Consider the following 22280-nt stretch of genomic DNA (forward strand, 5'->3'; position numbering starts at 1 on the left):
TGTTCCTTGTAGGACTGATGTTGAAGCTGAAACTCCAATACTTTGGCCACCTGATGCGAAGAGCTGACTCATTGGAAAAGACCCTGATGCTGGGAGAGATTGAGGGCAGAAGAAGGGGACAACAGAGGATGAGGTGGTTGGATGGCATCACCGACTTGAGGGACATGGGTTTGGGTGGACTCTGGGAGTTGGTGATGGACAGGGAGGCCTGGCATGCTGCAGTTCATGGGGTCGCAAAGAGTCGGACACGACTGAGTGACTGAACTGAATTGACTTATATAAGTAAATATGTTACATTAAAAGTCACTCTGAAAACTTAGTTTTAAAGTTAAATTAAAATTCAATAACTCTCAGATTTAAATTGAAGCTGAAATTTAACTCTGCACTGAATTTAAAGAGTAAGATTTCCACTCTTTTTCTATGTACAGAGTAGAGACATCCATAGGTTACATAAATACATACACAATATATCAGTGTTATCAAAATTTCATGAGGTGGGGAGGAATTAGGAAAAAAATATCTAGAAAGGCTCTGTAGGAAGAAGAAAGAAGAGCAATAATGAAAAAAAAAATGATTGAGACATTCTGCCCTAACCCATTTGGACAGTACAAAATGAAAAGCAAAGAGAGAAGTAGAAAGTAAGAGGGGACTTTCAGAAAATGGAAACCATGGGCTCCTATTTAAGACACAGGCCTGAAGGAAGGTCTTCAGAGAACCTAGAGAGCAGGTTCACAGAGTCACCCACCTCCCCAGGCCAGCAGCATCTGCAAGGTCCCGGATGGCCCCAGCCTGGTCCCTACTCCTGGCCCTGCTGCTGCTCAGCTGCAACGCCATCTGCTCTCTGGGCTGCCATCTGCCTCACACCCACAGCCTGGCCAACAGGAGGGTCCTGACGCTCCTGCGACAACTGAGGAGGGTCTCCCCTTCCTCCTGCCTGCAGGACAGAAATGACTTTGCATTCCCCCAGGAGGCGCTGGGTGGCAGCCAGCTGCAGAAGGCTCAAGCCATCTCTGTGCTCCACGAGGTGACCCAGCACACCTTCCAGCTCTTCAGCACTCAGGGCTCGGCCGCTGCGTGGGACCAGAGCCTCCTGGACAAGCTCCGCACTGCACTGGATCAGCAGCTCACTGCCCTGCAAGCCTGTCTGAGGCAGGAGCAGGGGCTGCAAGGGGCTCCCCTGCTCAAGGGGGACTCCAGCCTGGCTCTGAGGAAATACTTCCACAGAGTCACTCTCTATCTGCAAGAGAAGGGACACAGCCCTTGTGCCTGGGAGGTTGTCAGAGCGGAAGTCATGAGAGCCTTCTCTTCGTCAACAAACTTGCAGGAGAGATTCCGGAGGAAGGACTGACACACACCTGGTTCAACACGGAAATGATTCTCACAGACCAACAAGACCACATGCCTCCTGCGCGGCCACGTGGAGGACTCTCATTTCTGCTGTCATTGAGCCCTGAAATGAATCCGGTTGTCAAATGTTTTCAAGAATTTAAGCTATATCATGTTCTATTCTACAGGCACTAGGCCCTCACAGATGCCCAAGCTGATCTATTTATCTATCATTTATTTATTTATTTACCTATTTATAAAGATTTAAATAACCTTGTTCGTATAATAATATGTGAATCTTTACACAGTGGTTTCAGAGAAAAAATACATTCTTTGTATTTAGTCTATTTATTATTTTCCATGTTCATTAAATTTTTGGGTACAGAAAACTTCTATTTTTTATTATTTTTTAAAAAATTACATTGGGGCATATATATATATATATAGGGGGTTCCCTGGTGGGCCAGCTGGTAAAGAATATGCCTACAATGCAGGAGACCCTGGTTTGATTCCTGGGTTGGGAAGATCCCCTGGAGGAGGGCATGGCAACCCACTCCCGTATTCTTGCCTGGAGAATCCCCATGGATAGAGGAGCCTGACGGGCTATAGGTGGGGTCGTAAAGAGTCAGACACAACTGGGCAACCACCACTTTCACACAGGGCTGAACTATCCAGTGGCTCTGGAAGCACAGATGCCTTTGGTGACTTTAGTAAGATCTGGTTTGGCAGAAAAGTAGGGCAGAAACCAGACTGGTGTAGATTGAGGGATGAATAATAGTAGTGTGGTAAAATTTTTCCTCTTTTTAGCTAGATCAGTCTGGGTAGAGTTCTATAATTTATTAAACATTTTCTTTAAACAAATTTTTGCTTTTTCTTATTTTCTTTATAGATTACCTATTTCCTTGATCTTTGCCATTCTCCCTATATTTATTTTATGTTTAATTGTTACTGTGACTTTGTTTTTTTCTTAATTTCCTGCCTTCTCTGGGATTGTGTGTGTGTTGTGTGTGTGTGTTGTGTGTGTGTGTGTGTGTGTCTGTGTCTGTGTGTCTGTGTGTGTTAGCTCCTCAGTCGTGTCTAACTCTTTGTGACCCCATGGACTGTAGCTTACCAGGCTCCCCTGTCCATGGAATTCTCCAGGCAAGGATACTGGAATAGCTGTTCCCTTCACTAGGGCATCTTCCCAACCCAGGGATCGAACCTGATTCTCCCTCATCGCAGGCAGATTCTTTACTGTCTGAGCCACCAGGGAAGCCCCCTCTCTTGAATTAATTGACCTTAAGAATGATTCTATTTTCTGTTTTATCTCCATTGGCTTAATAGTTGTTCTCTTTTGTCTCAATTTTAGTTTTCTCTATCAGTTCAGTTCAGTCGCTCAATCGTGTCTGACTCTGTGACCCCATGGACTACAGCATACCAGGCTTCCCCGTCCATCACCAACGCTTGCTCAAACTCATGTCCATCGAGTTGGTGATGCCATCCAACCATTTCATCCTCTGTCATGCCCTTCTCCTCCTGCCTTCAATCTTTCTCAGCATCAGGGTCTTTTCCAAGGAGTTAGTTCTTCGCATTAGGTGACCGAAGTATTGGAGCTTCAGCTTCAGCACCAGTCCTTCTGGTGAATATTCAAGACTGATTTCCTTTAGGATTGACTGGTTTGATCTCCTCTAGTCCAAGAGACTCTCAAGAGTCTTCTACAGCACCACAGTTCAAAAGCATCAAGTCTTCAGTGCTCAGCTTTCTTTATGGTCCAACTCTCACATCCATACATGACTACTGGAAAAACCACAGCTTTGTCTAGACAAACGTTTGTCAGCAAAGTAATGTCTCTGTTTTTTAATATGCTGTCTAGGTTGGTCATAGTTTTTCTTCCAAGGAGCAAGTGTCTTTTAATTTCATGGCTGCAGTCACCATCTGCAGTGATCTTGAAGCCCACGAAAATAGTCTCTCACTGTTTCCACTGTTTCCCCATCTATTTGCCATAAAGTGATGGGACCGAATGCCATGATCTTAGTTTTTTGAATGTTGAGTTTTAAGGCAGCTTTTCACTCTCCTCTTTCACTTTCATCAAGAGGCTCTTTAGTTCCTCTTTATCTCTGCCATAAGGGTGATGTCATCTGTGTATCTGAGGTTTTTAATATTTCTCCTGGCAATCTTGATTCTATCTTGGGCTTCAAGCACTGGTACAGAGACCAGCCTCCTAAAGGAAAGTTGAAAAAAATATATATATAGCATACAATGTTTGATGGCATGTATTACTGTATAGAACATATTAAAAATATATATCTATTTGCATTAAACAATTCTGATACCTGCCTTACTTCCCCTTTTCCTCTCTGCTTTTCTGGATCCCATTCTTTCCTCCGTTTCATAATCGCTTCCTTCCTCGCGGTGAAGAAATGCCCTGTGTGGCTCTCCTCACTCACTCTGCAGTAACCTGTAATTTCCATTCACACAGCTGTTTCCTATTACCTTGTGGTTTCTTGCTGTCTGTTTCGAAAGTGAAAGTCTCTCAGTCATGTCCAACTCTTTGGAGATCCCATGGACTATACAGTCCATAGAATTCTCCAGGCCAGAATACTGGAGTGAGTAGCCTGTTCCTTCTCCAGGGGATCTTCCCAACCTTGGGATCTCCCACATTGCAGGCGGATTCTTTACCAGCTGACCCACAAGGGATGCCCAAGACTACTGGAGTGGGTAGCCTGTTTCTTCTCCAGCAGATCTTCCTGACCCAGGAAGTGAACTGGGGTCTCCTGCATTGCTGGAGAAGGAAATGGCAACCCACTCCAGTATTCTTGTCTGGAGAAACCCGTGGACAGAAGAGCCTGGCAGGCTACAGTCCATGGGGTTGCAAAGAGTCAGACACGGCTGAGTGACTAACAACAACTCCTGCATTGCAGGGGGATTCTTCACCAACTGAACTATCAGGGAAGCCCGCTGTCTATTTTACTTGAGCAGAAAATCTCCAATTCAAATAAAAAATTGTGTGAAAGTTCTAGGTTTCTCAGAAACTCTCACATGACAGGCATTTTTCTTTTCTTTTTCTCTTGGTGAATATTTTTGGAAATGAGTGAATGACTCTGTTACAATGATGTAATGGTAGCTGTAGCGAAAGGGAAATAGAAAGCAGTATCCCTTTCACTTAGAATATTTATAAGGGAGGAATGCCACCTATTGGCCAAGATGGATAATGACATTGATGGATGTGAAAACCTGGTTTCTGTTCTAGGCAAAAGTCTTGTCCTCTAGCAGATTTTTCTTCACAGTTAAAAAGGTGTTTTCTTGGAAAGAACTCTCTCTAATAGTTTAGGAAGCCTACTTCCTTAGGTTTTAAATATTGTTTTTGATAACGGATCTTTTTAAAAAGTAATTTTTATTGGCGTATAGTTGATTTACAATGTTGTGTTTGTGCTGCACAACAAAGTAAATCAGTTACATATACATACATACATACATACAGGAGGCGAAGGGGACAACAGAGGATGAGATGATTGGATGGCATCATTGACTCAATGGACGTGAGTTTGAGCAAGCTACAGGACATAGTGAAGGACAGGGAAGCCTGGCGTGTTGCTGTCCATGGGGTCACAAAGAGTTGGAAACAATTGAGCCATAGCGACTGAACAATATCCCCTCATTTTTAGATTTTTTTCCTGTATAGGTCATTACAGAATATTGAGTTTCTGGGGGTGCTATAGTAGGTTCTTATTAACTATCTATTTTATTATATATAGTAGTATGTATATATGTCAATCCCAATCTCCCAATTTATTTCTCCCCCACCCTTTCCCCTTTGGTAAACATAAGGTTTTTTTTTTTTACATCTGTGACTCTATTTCTGTTCTATAAATATGTTCATTTACACCATTTTTCTAAATTCCATACGTAAGTGACAATTTTTTTAATGTACTTCTTTTTTTAAAGGCAATTAAGTTCACAGCAAAGTTGAGAGAAGGTATAGAGATTTCCCATGTATTCTCTGTTCCTATATATACAGAGTCACCCCCATTATCAACATTCCCCACCAGATGGTACATTTGTTAATAACTGCTTCCAAGAGTGTGAAAATTAGTTCTTTGGGTTATGAACACATCTTAGACATTACAATGGTTCTTGGAGTTCCAAAGTTCAATCTTGTCTAAGAACAACAACAAAAAAAAACACCTTATTTTAGTATTTATTCTCTCAGTGGTTTTTTTTTGTGTAACACATGAGAAGCATTGACACTGAATTCACAGGAGACACACAAAATGTATGCAAGATCAGTGTTGCAAACCTGATTTTGTAACAGATGGCTGTGAGTGGAGGACTGTTTCTCCATCCTTTCCTCTGTTAGGTATCCTGCAGATGTTGGCTGTCTTGTGGACTTTGCTTATGTTTAAATCTCAGCACACCTGAGTGTGATATAGGCCTTGGGACTGAAATACAGTTCATTTCTATTTTATGATTTAATTCTACTAAAATTATCCAACTCATCATTATGTCTAGTACTAAACAAACAAAAAATGTTGACAATATTTTGATGAATATCTAACAGCTGGTGAAGTTCAAAATTATTTTCTCATGTGAGGCAAAATTAAAAGTTAAGCACTGAAATAAATAGGAATATAATTTTCAGTTGCTTTTGGCAGTTTTAAATAATTTATAATTATTTAAATTATTTAATTTATAATATATAACTTATGACATAATTGTATTACATTAAAATTATTAAGCATTTTTAAAACTGCTAGTTTGCATATATAATTTTCTAAATTAAAAGATGCTTACTCCTTGGAAGGAAAGTTATGACCAACCTAGATAGCGTATTAAAAAGCAGAGACATTATTTTACGAGCAAAGGTCCGTCTAGTCAAGGCTATGGTTTTTCCAGTGGTCATGTGTGGATGTGAGAGTTGGACTGTGAAGAAAGCTGAGTGCCAAAGAATTGATGCTTTCGAACTGTGGTGTTGGAGAAGACTCTTGAGAGTCCCTTGGCCTGCAAGGAGATCCAACCAGTCCATCCTAAAGCAGATCAGTCCTGAATATTCATTGGAAGACTGATGCTGAAGCTGAAACTCCAATACTTTGGCCACCTCATGCGAAGAGTTGACTCATTTGAAAAGACCCTGATGCTTGGAGGGATTGGGGGTAGGAGGAGAAGGGGACGACAGAGGATGAGATGGCTGGATGGCATCACTGACTCGATGGACATGAGTTTGGGTGGACTCTGGGAGTTGGTGATGGACAGGGAGGCCTGGTGTGCTGTGATTCATGGGGTTGCAAAGAGTTGGACACGACTGAGAGACTGAACTGAACTGATATTACAATTTATATAAGTAAAGAAATTTGTATCACTCAACAAATTTAGTTATAAAGTTGTGTCAATAGTTTTTAACTCGTTGCTTAACATTTTAATTTAGTCATTCTTAACCCTGTATTGAATAAAAAGAATAAACTTTGCACTTTCTGTTTCTATGTACAGAGTAGAGATATCCACAGAGTACATAAATACATAAACAGTATATCTGTGTTAAAAAAATTTTATGAGGTGGGCAATTAGAAAAAAAATCTAAAAGTCTCTGTGGGCAGGGGAAGAGGTAATAATGGAAAAAAGTCATTGGGAAACATTGCTATAACCCATTTGGAGATTACAAAATGAAAAGCAAGAAGAGAAGTGGAAAGTAAGAGGGAACTCTCAGAAAATGGAAACCACGGGCTCCTATTTAAGACACAGGCCTGAAGGAAAGTCTTCAGAGAACCTAGAGAGCAGGTTCACAGAGTCACCCACCTCCCCAGGCCAGCAGCATCTGCAAGGTCCCGGATGGCCCCAGCCTGGTCCCTACTCCTGGCCCTGCTGCTGCTCAGCTGCAACGCCATCTGCTCTCTGGGCTGCCATCTGCCTCACACCCACAGCCTGGCCAACAGGAGGGTCCTGATGCTCCTGCAACAACTGAGGAGGGTCTCCCCTTCCTCCTGCCTGCAGGACAGAAATGACTTTGCATTCCCCCAGGAGGTGCTGGGTGGCAGCCAGCTGCAGAAGGCTCAAGCCATCTCTGTGCTCCACGAGGTGACCCAGCACACCTTCCAGCTCTTCAGCACTCAGGGCTCGGCCGCTGCGTGGGACCAGAGCCTCCTGGACAAGCTCCGCACTGCACTGGATCAGCAGCTCACTGCCCTGCAAGCCTGTCTGAGGCAGGAGCAGGGGCTGCAAGGGGCTCCCCTGCTCAAGGGGGACTCCAGCCTGGCTCTGAGGAAATACTTCCACAGAGTCACTCTCTATCTGCAAGAGAAGGGACACAGCCCTTGTGCCTGGGAGGTTGTCAGAGCGGAAGTCATGAGAGCCTTCTCTTCGTCAACAAACTTGCAGGAGAGATTCCGGAGGAAGGACTGACACACACCTGGTTCAACACGGAAATATCCTCACAGACCAACAAGACCACATGCCTCCTGCGCGGCCACGTCAAGGGCTCTTATTTCTATTGTCATTGAGCCCTGAATCGATTCAATTTGTCAAATGATTTCAGGTATATTAAGCGACATCATGTTCTACTCTACAGGCACTAGTCCCTCAAACATGCCCAAGACAGTCTTTTTATTTATTTATCTACTTAGATATTTATCTTTAAAAAATATTTATTTGACTATTTAAAAAACTTAAAGTACTTTTATTTATATATTTGTGTACCTTTACACTGTATAATAAAGTGTGCATAATTAGCTAATTGTTCTTCTGTTTATTAAATTTTTATTATAGAAAACATATTTTTTATTTTTGAAGAAAAGGAAATTTAAAAATAACAATCATGTTTAATGCAATAATGGGCTTCCCAGGTGGCTCTGTGGTAAAGAATCTGCCTGGTAATGCAGGAGATGCAGGCTTGATCCTTGGGTCAGGAAGATGTCCTGGAGTAGGAAATGACAACCCATTTCAGCATTCTTGCCTGGAAAATCCCATGGACAGAGGAACCTGGTGGGCTAGAGTCCACAGGGTTGCAAAAAAGTCGCACATGACTTAGCAACTAAACAAAAATAATAACAATGAATGCAATAATAAAAAGAAGAAAAAATAAATGAATTCTCTCACTAAGAGCAAGAGTGGAGAATGTCAGGAAATAAAAGCAAAAGCAGTAGATATCCTCTCTGGTTGACTGGTAGACATTCATATACAAATGTCATTTGCAAGTTGGATGTGTGAGTTTGTAATTTAAAAGGATATGATTGATTCTGAAATAACAAAAATTACACTGAATATAAAGACTGAGACTTTCTTCAAAAAGGAAAGTGGGAAACTGGATCAGGCAACCTCTTTCTCAAAACGTAAGGTAAAGGAAAAGAAAATGGTCAAAATCAGCTCAAAAACAACATGAACCATCAAAATCTGTAGAGCAAGAGAGTGTTGTATTTAATTCAGGAATAAAAACAGATTTAACAATCGGAACAGAAATCTAGAATACAAAGCTCACAGACTCACCCATAACTCACAATAAGGAATTTTTCATTGAAATTCCATTCTGTTTGGACACATGTGTGATGTTGAGAAACCCACTTAATCTAAACCTCAGCTTTTCCATAAATAAAACAGGTTCAAAATATTTATAGAGTTTTTGTGAATATTAAATAAACTTAGGCCAAATTCAGGTTGAAATTGAAGAAAGTGGAGAAAACCACTACACCATCCAGGTATGACCTAAATCAATTCCCTAATGACTATACAGTGGAAGTAAGAAATAGATTTAAGGGACTAGATCTGACAGAGTGCCTGATGAACTATGGATGGAGATTCCTGACATTGTACAGGAGACAGGAAGCAAGACCACCCCCAAGAAAAAGAAATGCAAAAAAGCAAAATAGCTGTCTGAGGAGGCCTTACAAATAGCTGTGAAAAGAAGGGAAGTGAAAAGCAAAGGAGAAAAGGAAAGATATTCCCATTTGAATGCAGAGATCCAAAGAATAGCAAGGAGAGATAAGAAAGCCTTTCTCAGTGATCAATGCAAAGAAATAGAGGAAAACAATAGAATGGAAAAGACTAGAGATCTCTTCAAGATAATTAGAGATACCAACGGAGCATTTAATGCAAAGATGGGCACAATTAAGGACAGAAATGGTATGGACCTAACAGAAGCAGAAAATATTAAGAAGAGATGGCAAGAATACACAGAAGAACTGTACAAAAAAGATCTTCATGACCCCGATAATCACAATGGTGTGATCACTCACCTAGAGCCAGACATCCTGGAATGTGAAGTCAAGTGGGCCCTAGGAAGCATCACTATGAATAATGCTAGTGGAGGTGATGGAATTCTAGTTCAGCTATTTCAAATCCTGGAAGATGATGCTGTGAAAGTGCTGCACTCAATATGCCAGCAAATGTGGAAAACTCCGCAGTGGCCACAGGACTGGAAAAGGTCAGTTTTCATTCCAATCCCAAAGAAAGGCAATCCCAAAGAATGCTCAAACTACCGCACAATTGCACTCATCTCACACGCTAGTAAAGTAATGCTCAAAATTCTCCAAGCCAGGCTTCAGCAATAGGTGAACCGTGAACTTCCAGATGTTCAAGCTGGTTTCAGAAAAGGCAGAGGAACCAGAGATCAAATTGCCAACATCTGCTGGATCATCAAAAAAGCAAGAGAGTTCCAGAAAAACATCTATTTCTGCTTTCTTGACTATGCCAAAGCCTTTGACTGTGTGGATCACAGTAAACTGTGGAAAATTCTGAAAGAGCTGGGCATACCAGATCACCTGACCTGCCTCTTGAGAAATCTGTGTGCAGGTCAGGAAGCAACAGGTAGAACTCTACATGGAACAACAGACTGGTTCCAAATCGGGAAAGGAGTACGTCAAGGCTGTATAGTGTCACCCTCCTTATTTAACTTATATGCAGAGTACATCATGAGAAACGCTGGGCTGGAGGAAGCACAAGCTGGAATCAAGATTGCTGGGAGAAATATCAATAACCTCAGATATGCAGATGACACCACCCTTATGGCAGAAAGTGAAGAAGAACTAAAGAGCCTCTTGAAGAAAGTGAAAAAGGAGAGTGAAAAAGTTGGCTTAAGGCTCAACATTCAGAAAACTACAAACATGGCATCTGGTCCCATCACTTCACGGCAAATATGTGGGGAAACAGTGGAAACAGTGGCTGACTTTATTTCTCTGGGATCCAAAATCACTGCAGGTGGTGATTTCAGCCATGAAATTAAAAGACGCTTACTCCTTGGAAGGAAAGTTATGACTAACCTAGACAGCATGTTGAAAAGCAGAGACGTTATTTTGTCAACAAAGGCCCGTCTAGTAAAGGCTATTTCCAGTGGTCATGTATGGATGTGAGAGTTGTACTATAAAGAAAGCTGAGCGCCGGAGAATTGATGCTTTTGAACTGTGGTGTTGGAGAAGACTCTTGAGAGTCCCTTGGACTGCAAGGAGAGCCAACCTGTCCATCCTAGAGGAGATCAGTCCTGGGTGTTCATTGGTAGGACTGATGTTGAAGCTGAAACTCCAATATTTGGCCACCTCATGCGAAGAGCTGACTCCTTTGAAAAGACCTTGATGCTGGGAAAGATTGAGGGCAGGAGGAGAAGGGGAAGACAGAGGATGAGATAGTTGGATGGCATCACCGACTTCATGGACATGAGTTTGGGTAAACTCCGGAAGTTGGTGATGGACAGGGGGGCCTGGTGTGCTGCAGTTCATGGGGTCGCAAAGAGTCGGACATGACTGAGAGACTGAAGTGAATTGAGCATCATATATTAGAGTAAGGAATTAAAATATGGTAGGTATTTTCCTGTTTTCCTTCAGACAGCTATATAAGTAAATATTATTTATCTCTATAAAATTCTCAGGAACTGTGACCTACTTTTCAGTAACTGCCTCCAAAGAAGTCAGCCTAAAAAAGAATTTTGTAATGAATTCTACAGAAGGCTGAAAAAATGTCATTTCTTCCCCTAATTTCAAAGAAGTGTGTCATTTATGTTCAGAGGTGAAATGGTGGCTTATATTAATATTCGAGATAGGGGAACAAATATTTAGATAAAGGGCAGAAAAGAACATGTTATCTATTTAATGGTCTGGTGCCTGGTGTATTCTCTTCTCAGCATTCCAGGATACATTCCCATTTCACATCATTGCCTTCCCCTCCAAAGTAGAAATCCCCACACGACCCTTCTCCTTCACTTTTTACCTCTCCACCATTCACACAATTGCTTTTTGCTTTGTTTGGTTTCCAATTAAAGTTTTCCCTGAAAAGCAGAACACAAGTAGAAAGCAAATGTTAAATAAAATGTCTAGGTTTTGTAGAAACAACTGCAAGAGAGGCTTTCCTTAGTTTCTGTTGAGTATGATATAATAGTGAATGATGAATGAGTGAAAGTCGCTCAGTCATGTCTGACTCTTTGCGACCCCATGGACTGTAGCCTGCCAGGTTCCTCTGTCCAAGGGATTCTCTAGGCAGGAATACTGGAGTGGGTTGCCATGCCCTCTTCCGGGGAATCTTCCTGATGCAGGGATTGAACCCTTGTCTCTTTACATCTCTTGCACTGGCAGGCACATTCTAGTGCTGCCTGGGAAGGCCCCTCCTACACTGTAGCTGTAGCTAAAGGCACACAAAGTAGGACCCAGCTTTTGGGTGTAAGAGGAAAGTCCTTTCAGGGGAGACAGCCCTCTGGCAAGTGCAACAAGAGCAGCAACCAAGACCAGAGAACAAGCTTCTGAGCTATGCAGAAATCCTACTGCTTTCTGGGGACGTCCCTTCATGGTACAAAATGGCTTTCTTGGCACCAGTAGATTTTGATGCTGTCATAAGCTGTTTCTTTATTCTTTGTCCGTTAATACCAGAAAGAGTCTCCAGAGTCTCTGGCTTCAGACAGGAAACGGACTCTTTGGGATGGAGCTGTCAAAGGGACAAAGATGTGTCCATGGTCTATAAACTACTTTGCAGACCAGAGGCTCCCTTTGAATCACTCCTTCCCTGTACTACACAACAGGCAGAGCTGCCAACCTGGATACGGAGTTCAATAAGAACCAAGAACACCTCAGATTTACAGTGCATTAAACAATTCTCAGCAGTAAAATTTTAGTTTCAAGATTTATTCCAAATGTCAGATTTCAGTTCATTTCAGTTCAGTCACTCAGTCGTGTCTGACTCTTTGTGACCCCATGAATTGCAGCACACCAGGCCTCCCTGTCCATCACAAACTCCCAGTCTACCCAAACTCATGTGCAGCGAGTCGGTGATGCCATCCAGCCATCTATTCTCTGTCGTCCCCTTCTCCTCCTGCTCCCAATCCCTCTCAGCATCAGAGTCTTTTCAAATGAGTCAACTCTTTGCATGAGGTGGCCAAAGTATTGGAGTTTCAGCTTCAGCATCAGTCCTTTCAATAAACACCCAGGACTGATCTCCTTTAGGATGGACTGGTTGGATCTCCTTGCAATCCAAGGGACTCTCAAGAGTCTTCTCCAACACCACAGTTCAAAAGCATCAATTCTTCAGTGCTCAGCTTTCTTCACAGTCCAACTCTCATATCCATACATGACCACTGGAAAAACCATAGCCTTGACTAGACGGAACTTTGTTGACAAAGTAATGTCTCTGCTTTTTAATATGCTGTCTAGGTTGGTCATAACTTTCCTTCCAAGGAGTAAGCGTCTTTTAATTTCATGGCTGAAATCACCATCTGCAGTGATTTTGGAGCCCAAAAAATAAAGTCTGACACTGTTTCCACTGTTTCCCCATCTATTTCCCATGAAGTGATGGGACCAGATGCCATGATCTTAGTTTTCTGAATGTTGAGCTTTAAGCCAACTTTTGCACTCTCCTCTTTCACTTTCATCAAGAGGCTTTTTAGTTCCTCTTCACTTTCTGCCATAAGGGTGGTGTCATCTGCATATCTGAGGTTATTGATATTACTCCCAGCAAACTTGATTCCAACTTGTGCTTCCTCCAGCCCAGCATTTCTCATGATGTACCCTGCATATAAGTTAAATAAGCAAGGTGACAATATACAGCCTTGACGTACTCCTTTTCCTATTTGGAACCAGTCTATTGTTCCATGTAGAGTTCTAACTGCTGCTTCCTGACCTGCATATAGGTTTCTCAAGAGACAGGTCAGGTGGTCTGGTATGCCTGTCTCTTTCAGAAGTTTCCACAATTTATTGTGATCCATACAGTCAAAGGCTTTGGCCTAGTCAAGAAAGCGGAAATAAATGTTTTTCTGGAACTCTCTTGCTTTTTCGATGTTGGCAATTTGATCTGTGGTTCCTCTGCCTTTTCTAAAACCAGCTTGAACATCTGGAAATTCATCACTCATATCAGACTTCAAGTATCATTAAATAGAAAAATGCTCTCATTGCTACTTTGAATAACAATCTTCAAAAAAAAAAAAAACAAAAACAAAAACTCCCATGAGAAGACAGATTTATGCCTGAGCCTGCTCCATTAAATATGAATATATCATAATAATATCTCTCCATGAGTCAGCATACACACTTGCAACAATTCTGCATCCTCTGAGCATTTTGGAGTGTTTTTTATAGGCATGAAAGTGAAAGTGAAGACGCTCAGTCATGTCCAACTTTTTGCAACCCCATGGACTGTAGCCCACCAGGTTCCTCTGTCCATGGGATTTTCCAGGCAAGAGTACTGGAGTGGGTTGCCATTTCCTTCTCCAGGGGATCTTCCTGACCCAGGCATCAAACCCAGTTTTCCCACATTGTAGGCAGATGCTTTACCATCTGAGCCACCAGGGAAGTAATATAGGTATTATAGTTAAACTATAAATTCAATCAGTGCTTCATCATTTACCCATCCAAATGACAAACTAGGGGAAAACATAGAGGAAAACACAATCATAATTTTCTGACTTGGAGTCAAGATGAATAACAACCTTGACATCTGTTTTACCCAGTAGTAAAAATTCTGCCCAGGTAGCAAAAGAGAGAAGTGTGATATAAGCTAAGGCTTGTGAATTAACAGTATCATTTTTACCTGGGAACTTAGTGACATTTTCTTAATTCAAATGTATCAATTATGGCATAAGCTAAGAGGAGTTTCTGTAATCAGTGTTTTCAATGAGGTGTTTCACTGGGAAGTGTGTGTGAATTGCTAAGGTAGCAGGGACTGTAACTGGGTGGGTGTGTGTGTCGTGGGGGCAGCTGAGGGGTTGTCTCCAATCTTTTCCTGAGGTCACTCACTCACCATCTGGATTACTCAGCCACTGAGTAAAATTTCAACAAGCTTCTGTCCTTTGCTGTCTTGCTCGCCCCTCTGGAGGAAGGGAGGATGGGAACATTTAGTAGATGGAGAAGATTTGAAAACATTTGGCTTCCCAGCCTGTATTGGTCAGGGTTTTCCAGAAACAGAACCAGCAGGGACCAGAGAGAGAGAGTAATTTAAGGAATTTGCTTAGGTGACTATGGACCTGGCAAGTTCAAAATCTGCAGGGAAGGCAGCAGGCTGGAAACCCAGGGAAGAGCTGCTGCTTGAGTCCAAAGGCATTTCTGGAGGAATTTCTTCTTGTTCCTGGGAGGGTCGCTCTTTTTCTATTAAGGTCATCAACTGATTGGATGAGGCCCACCCATAATATGGAGGGTAATATGCATTACTCAAAGTCTACTGATTTAAATGCCAAATTCCCATAATCTCGTAAAACCTACTTTCCAGAAACATCTAGAATAATGTTTGACTAAGTGTCTTGGTACTGTGGCCTAGCCAAGTTGACATAAAATGAACTATTACACTGTTCTTCCCTAATTTAAGACCTAATACTTTTCAAATATTATTCCTCTCCTTTCTTTGATGTATGCTTATGTATTTTGTATATTTTACTTGATTTTCCTTATTTTATTGGTTTGGGGTGAGGAAATTCTGAGATCTGGCTTCATTCAGTCAACTTGCCAGCTAAGTCTCTATAGCCATGTCCTTTATCATTTGAAGTTAAAAACTTATATATATATTTTAAAAAGCCAACTTTTAATTTTTTTGGTTAGCTATTTCTCATGGTTACAATGTTACCCTTGATTCCCTCTCTCATTTTTAAACCTAATCTCAATGCCAATTCTCCATTCCATCAAGATTTTACTATCATATATGATATGTACTCTTATATGCAGAGTATATCATGCAAAATGCCAGGCCGGATGAAGCACAAGCTGGAATCAAGATCACAGGGAGAAATATCAATAAACTCAGATATGCGGGTGACACCACCCTTATGGCAGAAAGTGAAGAGAAACTGAAGAGCCTCTTGATGAAAGTAAAAGAGGAGAGTGAAAAAGTTGGCTTAAGGCTCAACATTCAGAAAACTACGATCATGGCATCTGGTCCCATCACTTCATGGCAAATAGATGGGGAAACAATGCAAACAGTGACAGACTTTATTTTCTTGGGTTCCAAAATCTCTGCAGATGGTGACTGCAACCATGAAATTAAAACATGCTTGCTCCTTGGATAAAAAGTTATGACAACCTAGACAGCATATTAAAAAGCAGAGACATGACTTTACCAAAAAAGGTCCATCTAGTCAAAGCTATGGTTTTTCCAGTGGTCATGTAAGGATGTGAGAGTTGGACCATAAAGAATCCTGAGTGCCGAAGAATTGATACTTTTGAACTGTGGTGCTGTAGAAGACTCTTGAAAGTCTCCTGGACTGCAAGGAGATCAAACCAGTCTATCCTAAAGGAAATCAGTCCTGAATATTCACTGGAAGGACTGATGCTGAAACTCTAATACTTTGGCCACCAGAGGTGAAGAACTGACTCCTTGGAAAAAGACACTGATACTGGGAAAGATTGAAGGCAGGAGGAGATGGGAACAACAGAGGATGACATGGATGGTATCACTGACTTGATGGACTTGAGTTTGAGCAAGCTCCAGGAGTTGGTGCCGGACAAGGAAGCCTGGCATGCTGCAGTCCATAGAGTCACAAAGAGTTGGACACGACTGAGCCACTGAACTGATATATGAGATAAGAAGGGTAGGTCAGATGGTCAAGAATCTGCCTGCAATGCAGTAGACCTGGATTCAATCCCTGGGTTGGGAAGATCTCCTGGAGAAGGGTATGGCTACCCACTCCAGTATTCTTGCCTGGAGAATTTCATGGACGGAGGAGCCTGGCGAGCTACAGTCCATGGGGTCGCAAAAGTCAGACACGACTGAGTGACTAACACACACACTCAATTTCTGGATTACTAACTATTCTTCTTGAACCATCTACTGAAACTTTTTTCCATCATGTTATTATAAGATATATATTTTATCTTAAATTGGATTTATCTTAAATCTAATTAATACAGATATTTCAATTTCAGAATTGAAATTTAATCATTTGTTCATCTAATTTTCCCTTTATCACACTGTTTTTAGTATTACTACTAAATCTCATTTCATTTTCTAGAAAAGATAGGTATGCCAAGAATTCTTCTATTCTTAACATTATTTGCATTCTTCCTGATTAAGTTTATATTTCATCCTTAGTGTGGAGCATCAATTTTATGAAAATCACAAGCTCCTGTGTATGCACAGATAACCAAATGGCAATGATTATAATAGTCTGGGACGATTCCTTCATAAGATAGAGGAGTAAAACTGGATCAAGGAAGTTCTCTTTTACAATACCTAAAGTAAAGAATAGGTGAAAACAGAAATATATATATAATATATAAATATTTGTATATATATATTATGTATTAATATATATTATATTAAATATATATTATATATTTAATATATTATATATATATATAATAGTATGCACCAAAAAAAGAAGACAAGGAAACAAGACATTTATTTAATTTGGGGATCAAAGCTTATTTTAAAACTTAACAGAATTCTAAAATGAAACTTTTTAAATTGCTTATAACAAGCAATATAGGGTACTGTATAGAATTGTGATTCTGCCAGCAATTACATGTGATCCTAGAAATTCACCTAACTTCTCTGAGCTTCAGGTTTCACAAATGTACAATACGGTGAAAATGTTCTAAGAATTATCATACAAACGAACATTTAAAAACACTTCATAAGTTGTTTTCCACAGAGTTAGAGCTTAAATATGGTAAAGTGAAAGTGAAGTCACTCAGTCATGTCCAATTCTTTGCGACCCCATGGACTGTAGCCTTCCAGGCTTCTCTGTCCATGGGATTTTCCAGGCAAGAACACTGGAGTGGGTTGCCATTTCCTTCTCCAGGCGATCTTCCCCACCAGGGATCAAACCTTCATCTCCCGCAATGCAGGCAGATTCTTTACTGTCTGAGCCACCAGGCAGGTGTGGTGAGGCAGCTCTTCCTCAGTGGATTTCTTGGTCCCCCAAATACTGAGATTCTTGCACTTGCCAGCAGACAGGCTTTCCCATTCACCTGATTAGGCTGCTTGGAACTCGAGTCCTCAATTTCTGGAGAGAAAAGACAGAGAGAAATGAAAAATGTTTTAATTCTAGCATAGGGGTAGTTTCCCAAATTGCTATTAAGAACTGGAGTATTTCCTGCCATATCAGTAAAGCAAGGATATCACAGTCATCAGCAATTCCAGCCTTCCAGATGTGAATTCCTGAGCCTTAAGGGCACTCAGAAAGGAGAAGAATATCTGTTTTCTGGTTGCCATCAGGCTGCATCCACTCCCTGTGGTGAGCCCTGAGGAACTCAGGATGTGAAAAACACAGAGTAGTGACCACGAGATAGCTGGGATACATGAAAGGAATGATTTCAGTGAGCCCAGACTCTTCCATTTTCCCATACATAGAAAAGTGCTAAATTCCTTTATTTGGGATATCTGGTGTTCTTTAATTAACAATAATCTCTTGATGTTCAGGCTACCTTTGTTCAGCTAGCCTTTGTTGTAAACTTCTATATAATACCTTCAACTTTTGGGTCTCACATGCGAGTGGATGCCCCCCCAACTTTCCATCCCCCATCCTGTATCCCCGATACCCTGATGCTCACAGGAGTTTCTTTGGCCTCCTGGCTGCTGCCACCGATTGTCAGACTGGACCCTGCAGGCTACAAGGCTGATGTTTGCCCAGCTTCAAGACAAAGAAAGAAACTGGTGTCAGCAACAGAGACATCACAAGCTTCACGGATGGGGGCACTTACACGTCTGAAGCAAGGTCCTGGAGTGACACTACACCATATGTGGTGCGCTGGTGGCAGGAAGTACATGGTGGCAGGCTTCATCCTGGGAGGGATGGGGGGACTGGGGACTAGGGGATGGGGAAGTGGGGGTTGGGGGGATTTTGCCAGTTTTAGGGGAGTTCATTTCCCTGCTCTACTTAACAGGGAAAGCAGTAGAGGGGCATGCCCCTAACCACTCCTTTGATAGGAAAGATCACCAGCTGGGACCTTGGACAAGTACAGAGAAAGACCATTCATATGCATAGGTGTGCTGGGGGGTGGGTGGGGCAGGGGATGTACAAAGAGTAAGAGAACAGACAACTTGAGTGGCCTGACCATATATACAAACCTTAATTTAAAAAATACTTTATTGCTAAAAATCACCAATGATCACCTGGGCCTTCAGATTTTTTTGCTTGTGAAGGTTTGAACTATCCTGAGAATTACTGTAGTGTGATACAGAGACAGGGAGTGTGCAAGGGTTGTTGGAAAATGGCATCAATAGACTTGCTTGACACGGGGTTGTCACAAACTTTCAATTTGTTAAAATTGGAATTATTTGTGAAATGAGATAAAGCAAAGTATGCCTGTACTTTCCCTCTAATGTAGAAATTCCCAGTAAGTTCTCATTCACTTTGTCTTCACATGCCCTAGTCATTCACACAGCTGTGTCCTGTTTCTTTGTGGTTCTGGTTAATAATTTCCCCTTAAGAGTGCAAAGCCATCAATAAAAGTTTGAGTGAAAGTTTTAGGTTTTTCAGAAATGCTTATATAAGAGGTTACTGTTTTTCTTGTGATGAATACTTTTGGGAATGAGAGAATGTCCTTGTTAAAATACCGTAACAACACCTGTGGCAAAAAAGAACTAGAAAGCAGGATCCATTTTCCTCTGGAGGCCATTAAAATAATTACAAAGGAAGAGTGCCATTTACTGGTCAAGATGGACTAGGACATTGACCAAGTCTGTGGAACAGGCATCTTGCTCCTCTAGGCAGAAGTCTGTCTTCTTCCATTAGCCAGTTTCTTCAGAGCTAAAAGAGGGTCTTTCCTGGAAAGAACTGATGCCAGTAATTTGAATAGACCTGCTTCCTTGGTTTTCATATTAGAGAGGGAAAATACTCCCAGCTTCAGGCAGGACATGTCTTTGGGCTAAGGAACCTTTGCCAGATGAGCAGCCTGAAAGATCAGGATGTGCTTCTTCCTTCCAGGCTACTCATCTGGCAAGGGTACCAGATTTCTCATTCGCTTCACATACTTTAAGACCCTTGGAGGCTTAGAGCCTGGCATTCTGGTCTGAAAATGCAAGATAAATCAGAGGAAAAAGATTGTGATGGAAGGTGCATTAAATTTTTCTTAAGAGTATATTGTCAGTCTTTAAATTCCATTCCCAGTATGAGATACTGTTGCTTGAATTTATAATTAGGAGAAAATTCTCAATGTCCCTTTGAATAATAACTGCACTTGCTTCCCTTCCACTTTGACTCAATAGTAAGAGAGAACACAGGCACAAATAAAGAGATTTCAGAGAATACAACTGTTGCCAACCATTAGGCTGGGGTTTATCTATTTGAGTAGAATTGATAACTATTAAGGTAATCCAACTGTAACTCAGGAATTAACCAGGATGTGTATGGGCATGTGCACGTGTGTGTATTTGTGTGTACTGCTCAGGTAGTGGGGAAAGGCTTCAATTTAGCCGAGATTTCTCAAACTGCCTCAGGTTACAGATTGTCTTTAGATTGCTTGTCTTTAGATTGCTACAGGACTTGTCTTTAGATTGCTACAGGACTTGTCTTTAGATTGCTTCTCTCCAACTGACAAATGAGAGGGCTCTCTAATTCGTATGCTAAATAAATTTTGTTCCTTTTCTTTCTTCCTTCAACACTTTGGGGCCCCTTTTGGCAGCAAGAGTACATGTAAAATTTTTGGTCTCACCTGCCTGTCTTTGTGGAGGTTTCCCAGGTGACACCCGTGGAAAAGAACCTGCCTGCCAATCCAGGAGACATAAGAGACCAGGGTTTAATCCCTGGGTCAGGAAGATTCTCTGGAGGAGCAAACAGCAACCCACTCCAGTATTCTTGCCTGGAGAATCCCATGGACAGGGGAGCCTGTCCACAGGGTCACAAAGAGTCAGACATGACTGAAGCAACTTAGCACGTGCACATGGCTATCTTTGAGACTGTCTGACAACTTTCAAATATTATGATTCCTTCCATTTTTTGGTTCACCTTTCTTTAGATTTAACTTACCATTTGCCACACTGTCAGCAAAAAATATATTTGTCTATATTCTCTTTCATGACCTTCAAAATTATATTTGTTTTATTTTTATTCACAAACAATTATCAAGTTTTGCCTTTCAGGAAAGTTGACATGAGAAACAAAAAAATCTGTCATCTTGAAAATCACAGAAAACATGGGGATGCCCCTCTGCCATTCTTTCCCTTCCTTTTGTATTAACCCTAGGATGAAATGTAAAGGAACGCAGTAGGAGAGACAAACTGGCCAGTAAATCAATATGCAAAAAATAAGTTCTTAAATGTTTTTTTGCTGTTCTTTAAATTTAAAACAAAACATCAACAGTAAGTAAAGAGACAAGGCTATTTCTCCCTGGCACAGCCTGGGCCTCACTGCTCTGCATTCTGATCACGAGACAGAGACGGAGAGACAAGTCAGCCCAACAGAAGGTTGTAGGCTGAATAAACAACTGAGGGTCACCGATTTCTGTGACATAAGCTTTTACTAATGCATAACACCATCACGGAGTTCCTATGGCCAACTCAGAAATTCTGAGCAAAAGCAATCTTCAACAATTTAAGTAAAAGAGTTGAGCGATGAAAGCTGTAGTGGCAAAATAAAAACTGTCCACCAAAGGTGTAACAATTGCAATTGGATAATGCCTCCACCTACTTAGCTCTCCACACTTTAGCTCTCAGCATCTGAAGGCTGCTGACACTTGATACCTGGGGACCTGGATCAGGAGGAAAGGAGGTCATTACTGAGAACTCCCCCCTTCACACAAAGACTGAACGGGAGAGGGTGGGGATGTTGGAAGATGAATGGCTTTGCAAACAATGAGACAAGCCCCTCCACAGTAGAATTCTGAATTTCTCAGGATATGGTTAGCCTGCCCTCATGGGTGAGGCCCAGAGAGTTTTGTTGAGGACACTGTCATTCCAGAGGGAAAGTACTACCAGAGGTGCTAACCACCTTGTGAGTGAGGTGGTGCTGGAAAGACAATTAATTATCTTGGAATGAGAATCTTAAGACCTACATGCACCAGAAAAGAAGCAGGATTTCTGGTGCGGATATTGGCACAGCCTGTGGAAGACTATAGATCTACCATAAAAAGCTGGTTGAAAGAAACCATGATCTCTCATATATTGTTCCTGACTGTTGATCTGGAGCCTATTATACAGAGGGAAGTAAGTCAGAAAGAAAAACAGCAAAAGAGACACAGATGTAAAGAACAGAATTTTGGATTCAATGCAAGAAGGTGAGGGTGGGATAATTTGAGAGAATAGCATTGAAATATGTATATTACCGTATGTGAAGCAGATCGCCAGTCCAGGTTCATTGAATGGGACAGGGCGCTCAGGGCTGGTGTGCTGGGACCACACTGAGGGATGGGACAGGGAAGAAGGCATGAGGGGGGTTCAGGATGGGGGACACATGTAAACCCATGGGTGATTCATGTCAGTGTATGGCAAAAACCACTACAATATTGTAAAGTAATTAGCCTCCAGTTAAAATAAATAAGTTAATTTAAAAAAAAGAGAGACATAGTGACAACCTAAAAGTTGAGAGTTATGCTTTATTTGGTGGGAATTTGGGAGGCAGTATATCAATTCACCCTGAGAGATTGCTCCAAGGA

The 22280-nt window shown here is 41.5% G+C and overlaps 2 protein-coding genes across 2 annotated transcripts; both read left to right on the forward strand.

The window, feature by feature from the left end:
* Positions 1-778: 778 nt before the first annotated feature.
* Positions 779-1348, forward strand: LOC122686067 (interferon alpha-1). The gene has a single exon (XM_043891161.1). The coding sequence runs from the start codon at positions 779-781 to the stop codon at positions 1346-1348; it is 570 nt and encodes a 189-aa protein (XP_043747096.1).
* A 5780-nt stretch (positions 1349-7128) lies between these two features.
* On the forward strand, positions 7129-7698 carry LOC122686066 (interferon alpha-1-like). The gene has a single exon (XM_043891160.1). It carries the CDS (start codon positions 7129-7131, stop codon positions 7696-7698), a length of 570 nt encoding a protein of 189 aa, XP_043747095.1.
* Positions 7699-22280: the final 14582 nt, after the last annotated feature.

The sequence above is a fragment of the Cervus elaphus genome, chromosome 29, assembly GCF_910594005.1.
Source record: "Cervus elaphus chromosome 29, mCerEla1.1, whole genome shotgun sequence".
Taxonomy (NCBI): domain Eukaryota; kingdom Metazoa; phylum Chordata; class Mammalia; order Artiodactyla; family Cervidae; genus Cervus; species Cervus elaphus.

Bases quoted from the DNA above. Each gene is read 5' to 3' on its own strand.
- LOC122686067 (XM_043891161.1), top strand. From the start codon at position 779: ATGGCCCCAGCCTGGTCCCTACTCCTGGCCCTGCTGCTGCTCAGCTGC.
- LOC122686066 (XM_043891160.1), top strand. From the start codon at position 7,129: ATGGCCCCAGCCTGGTCCCTACTCCTGGCCCTGCTGCTGCTCAGCTGC.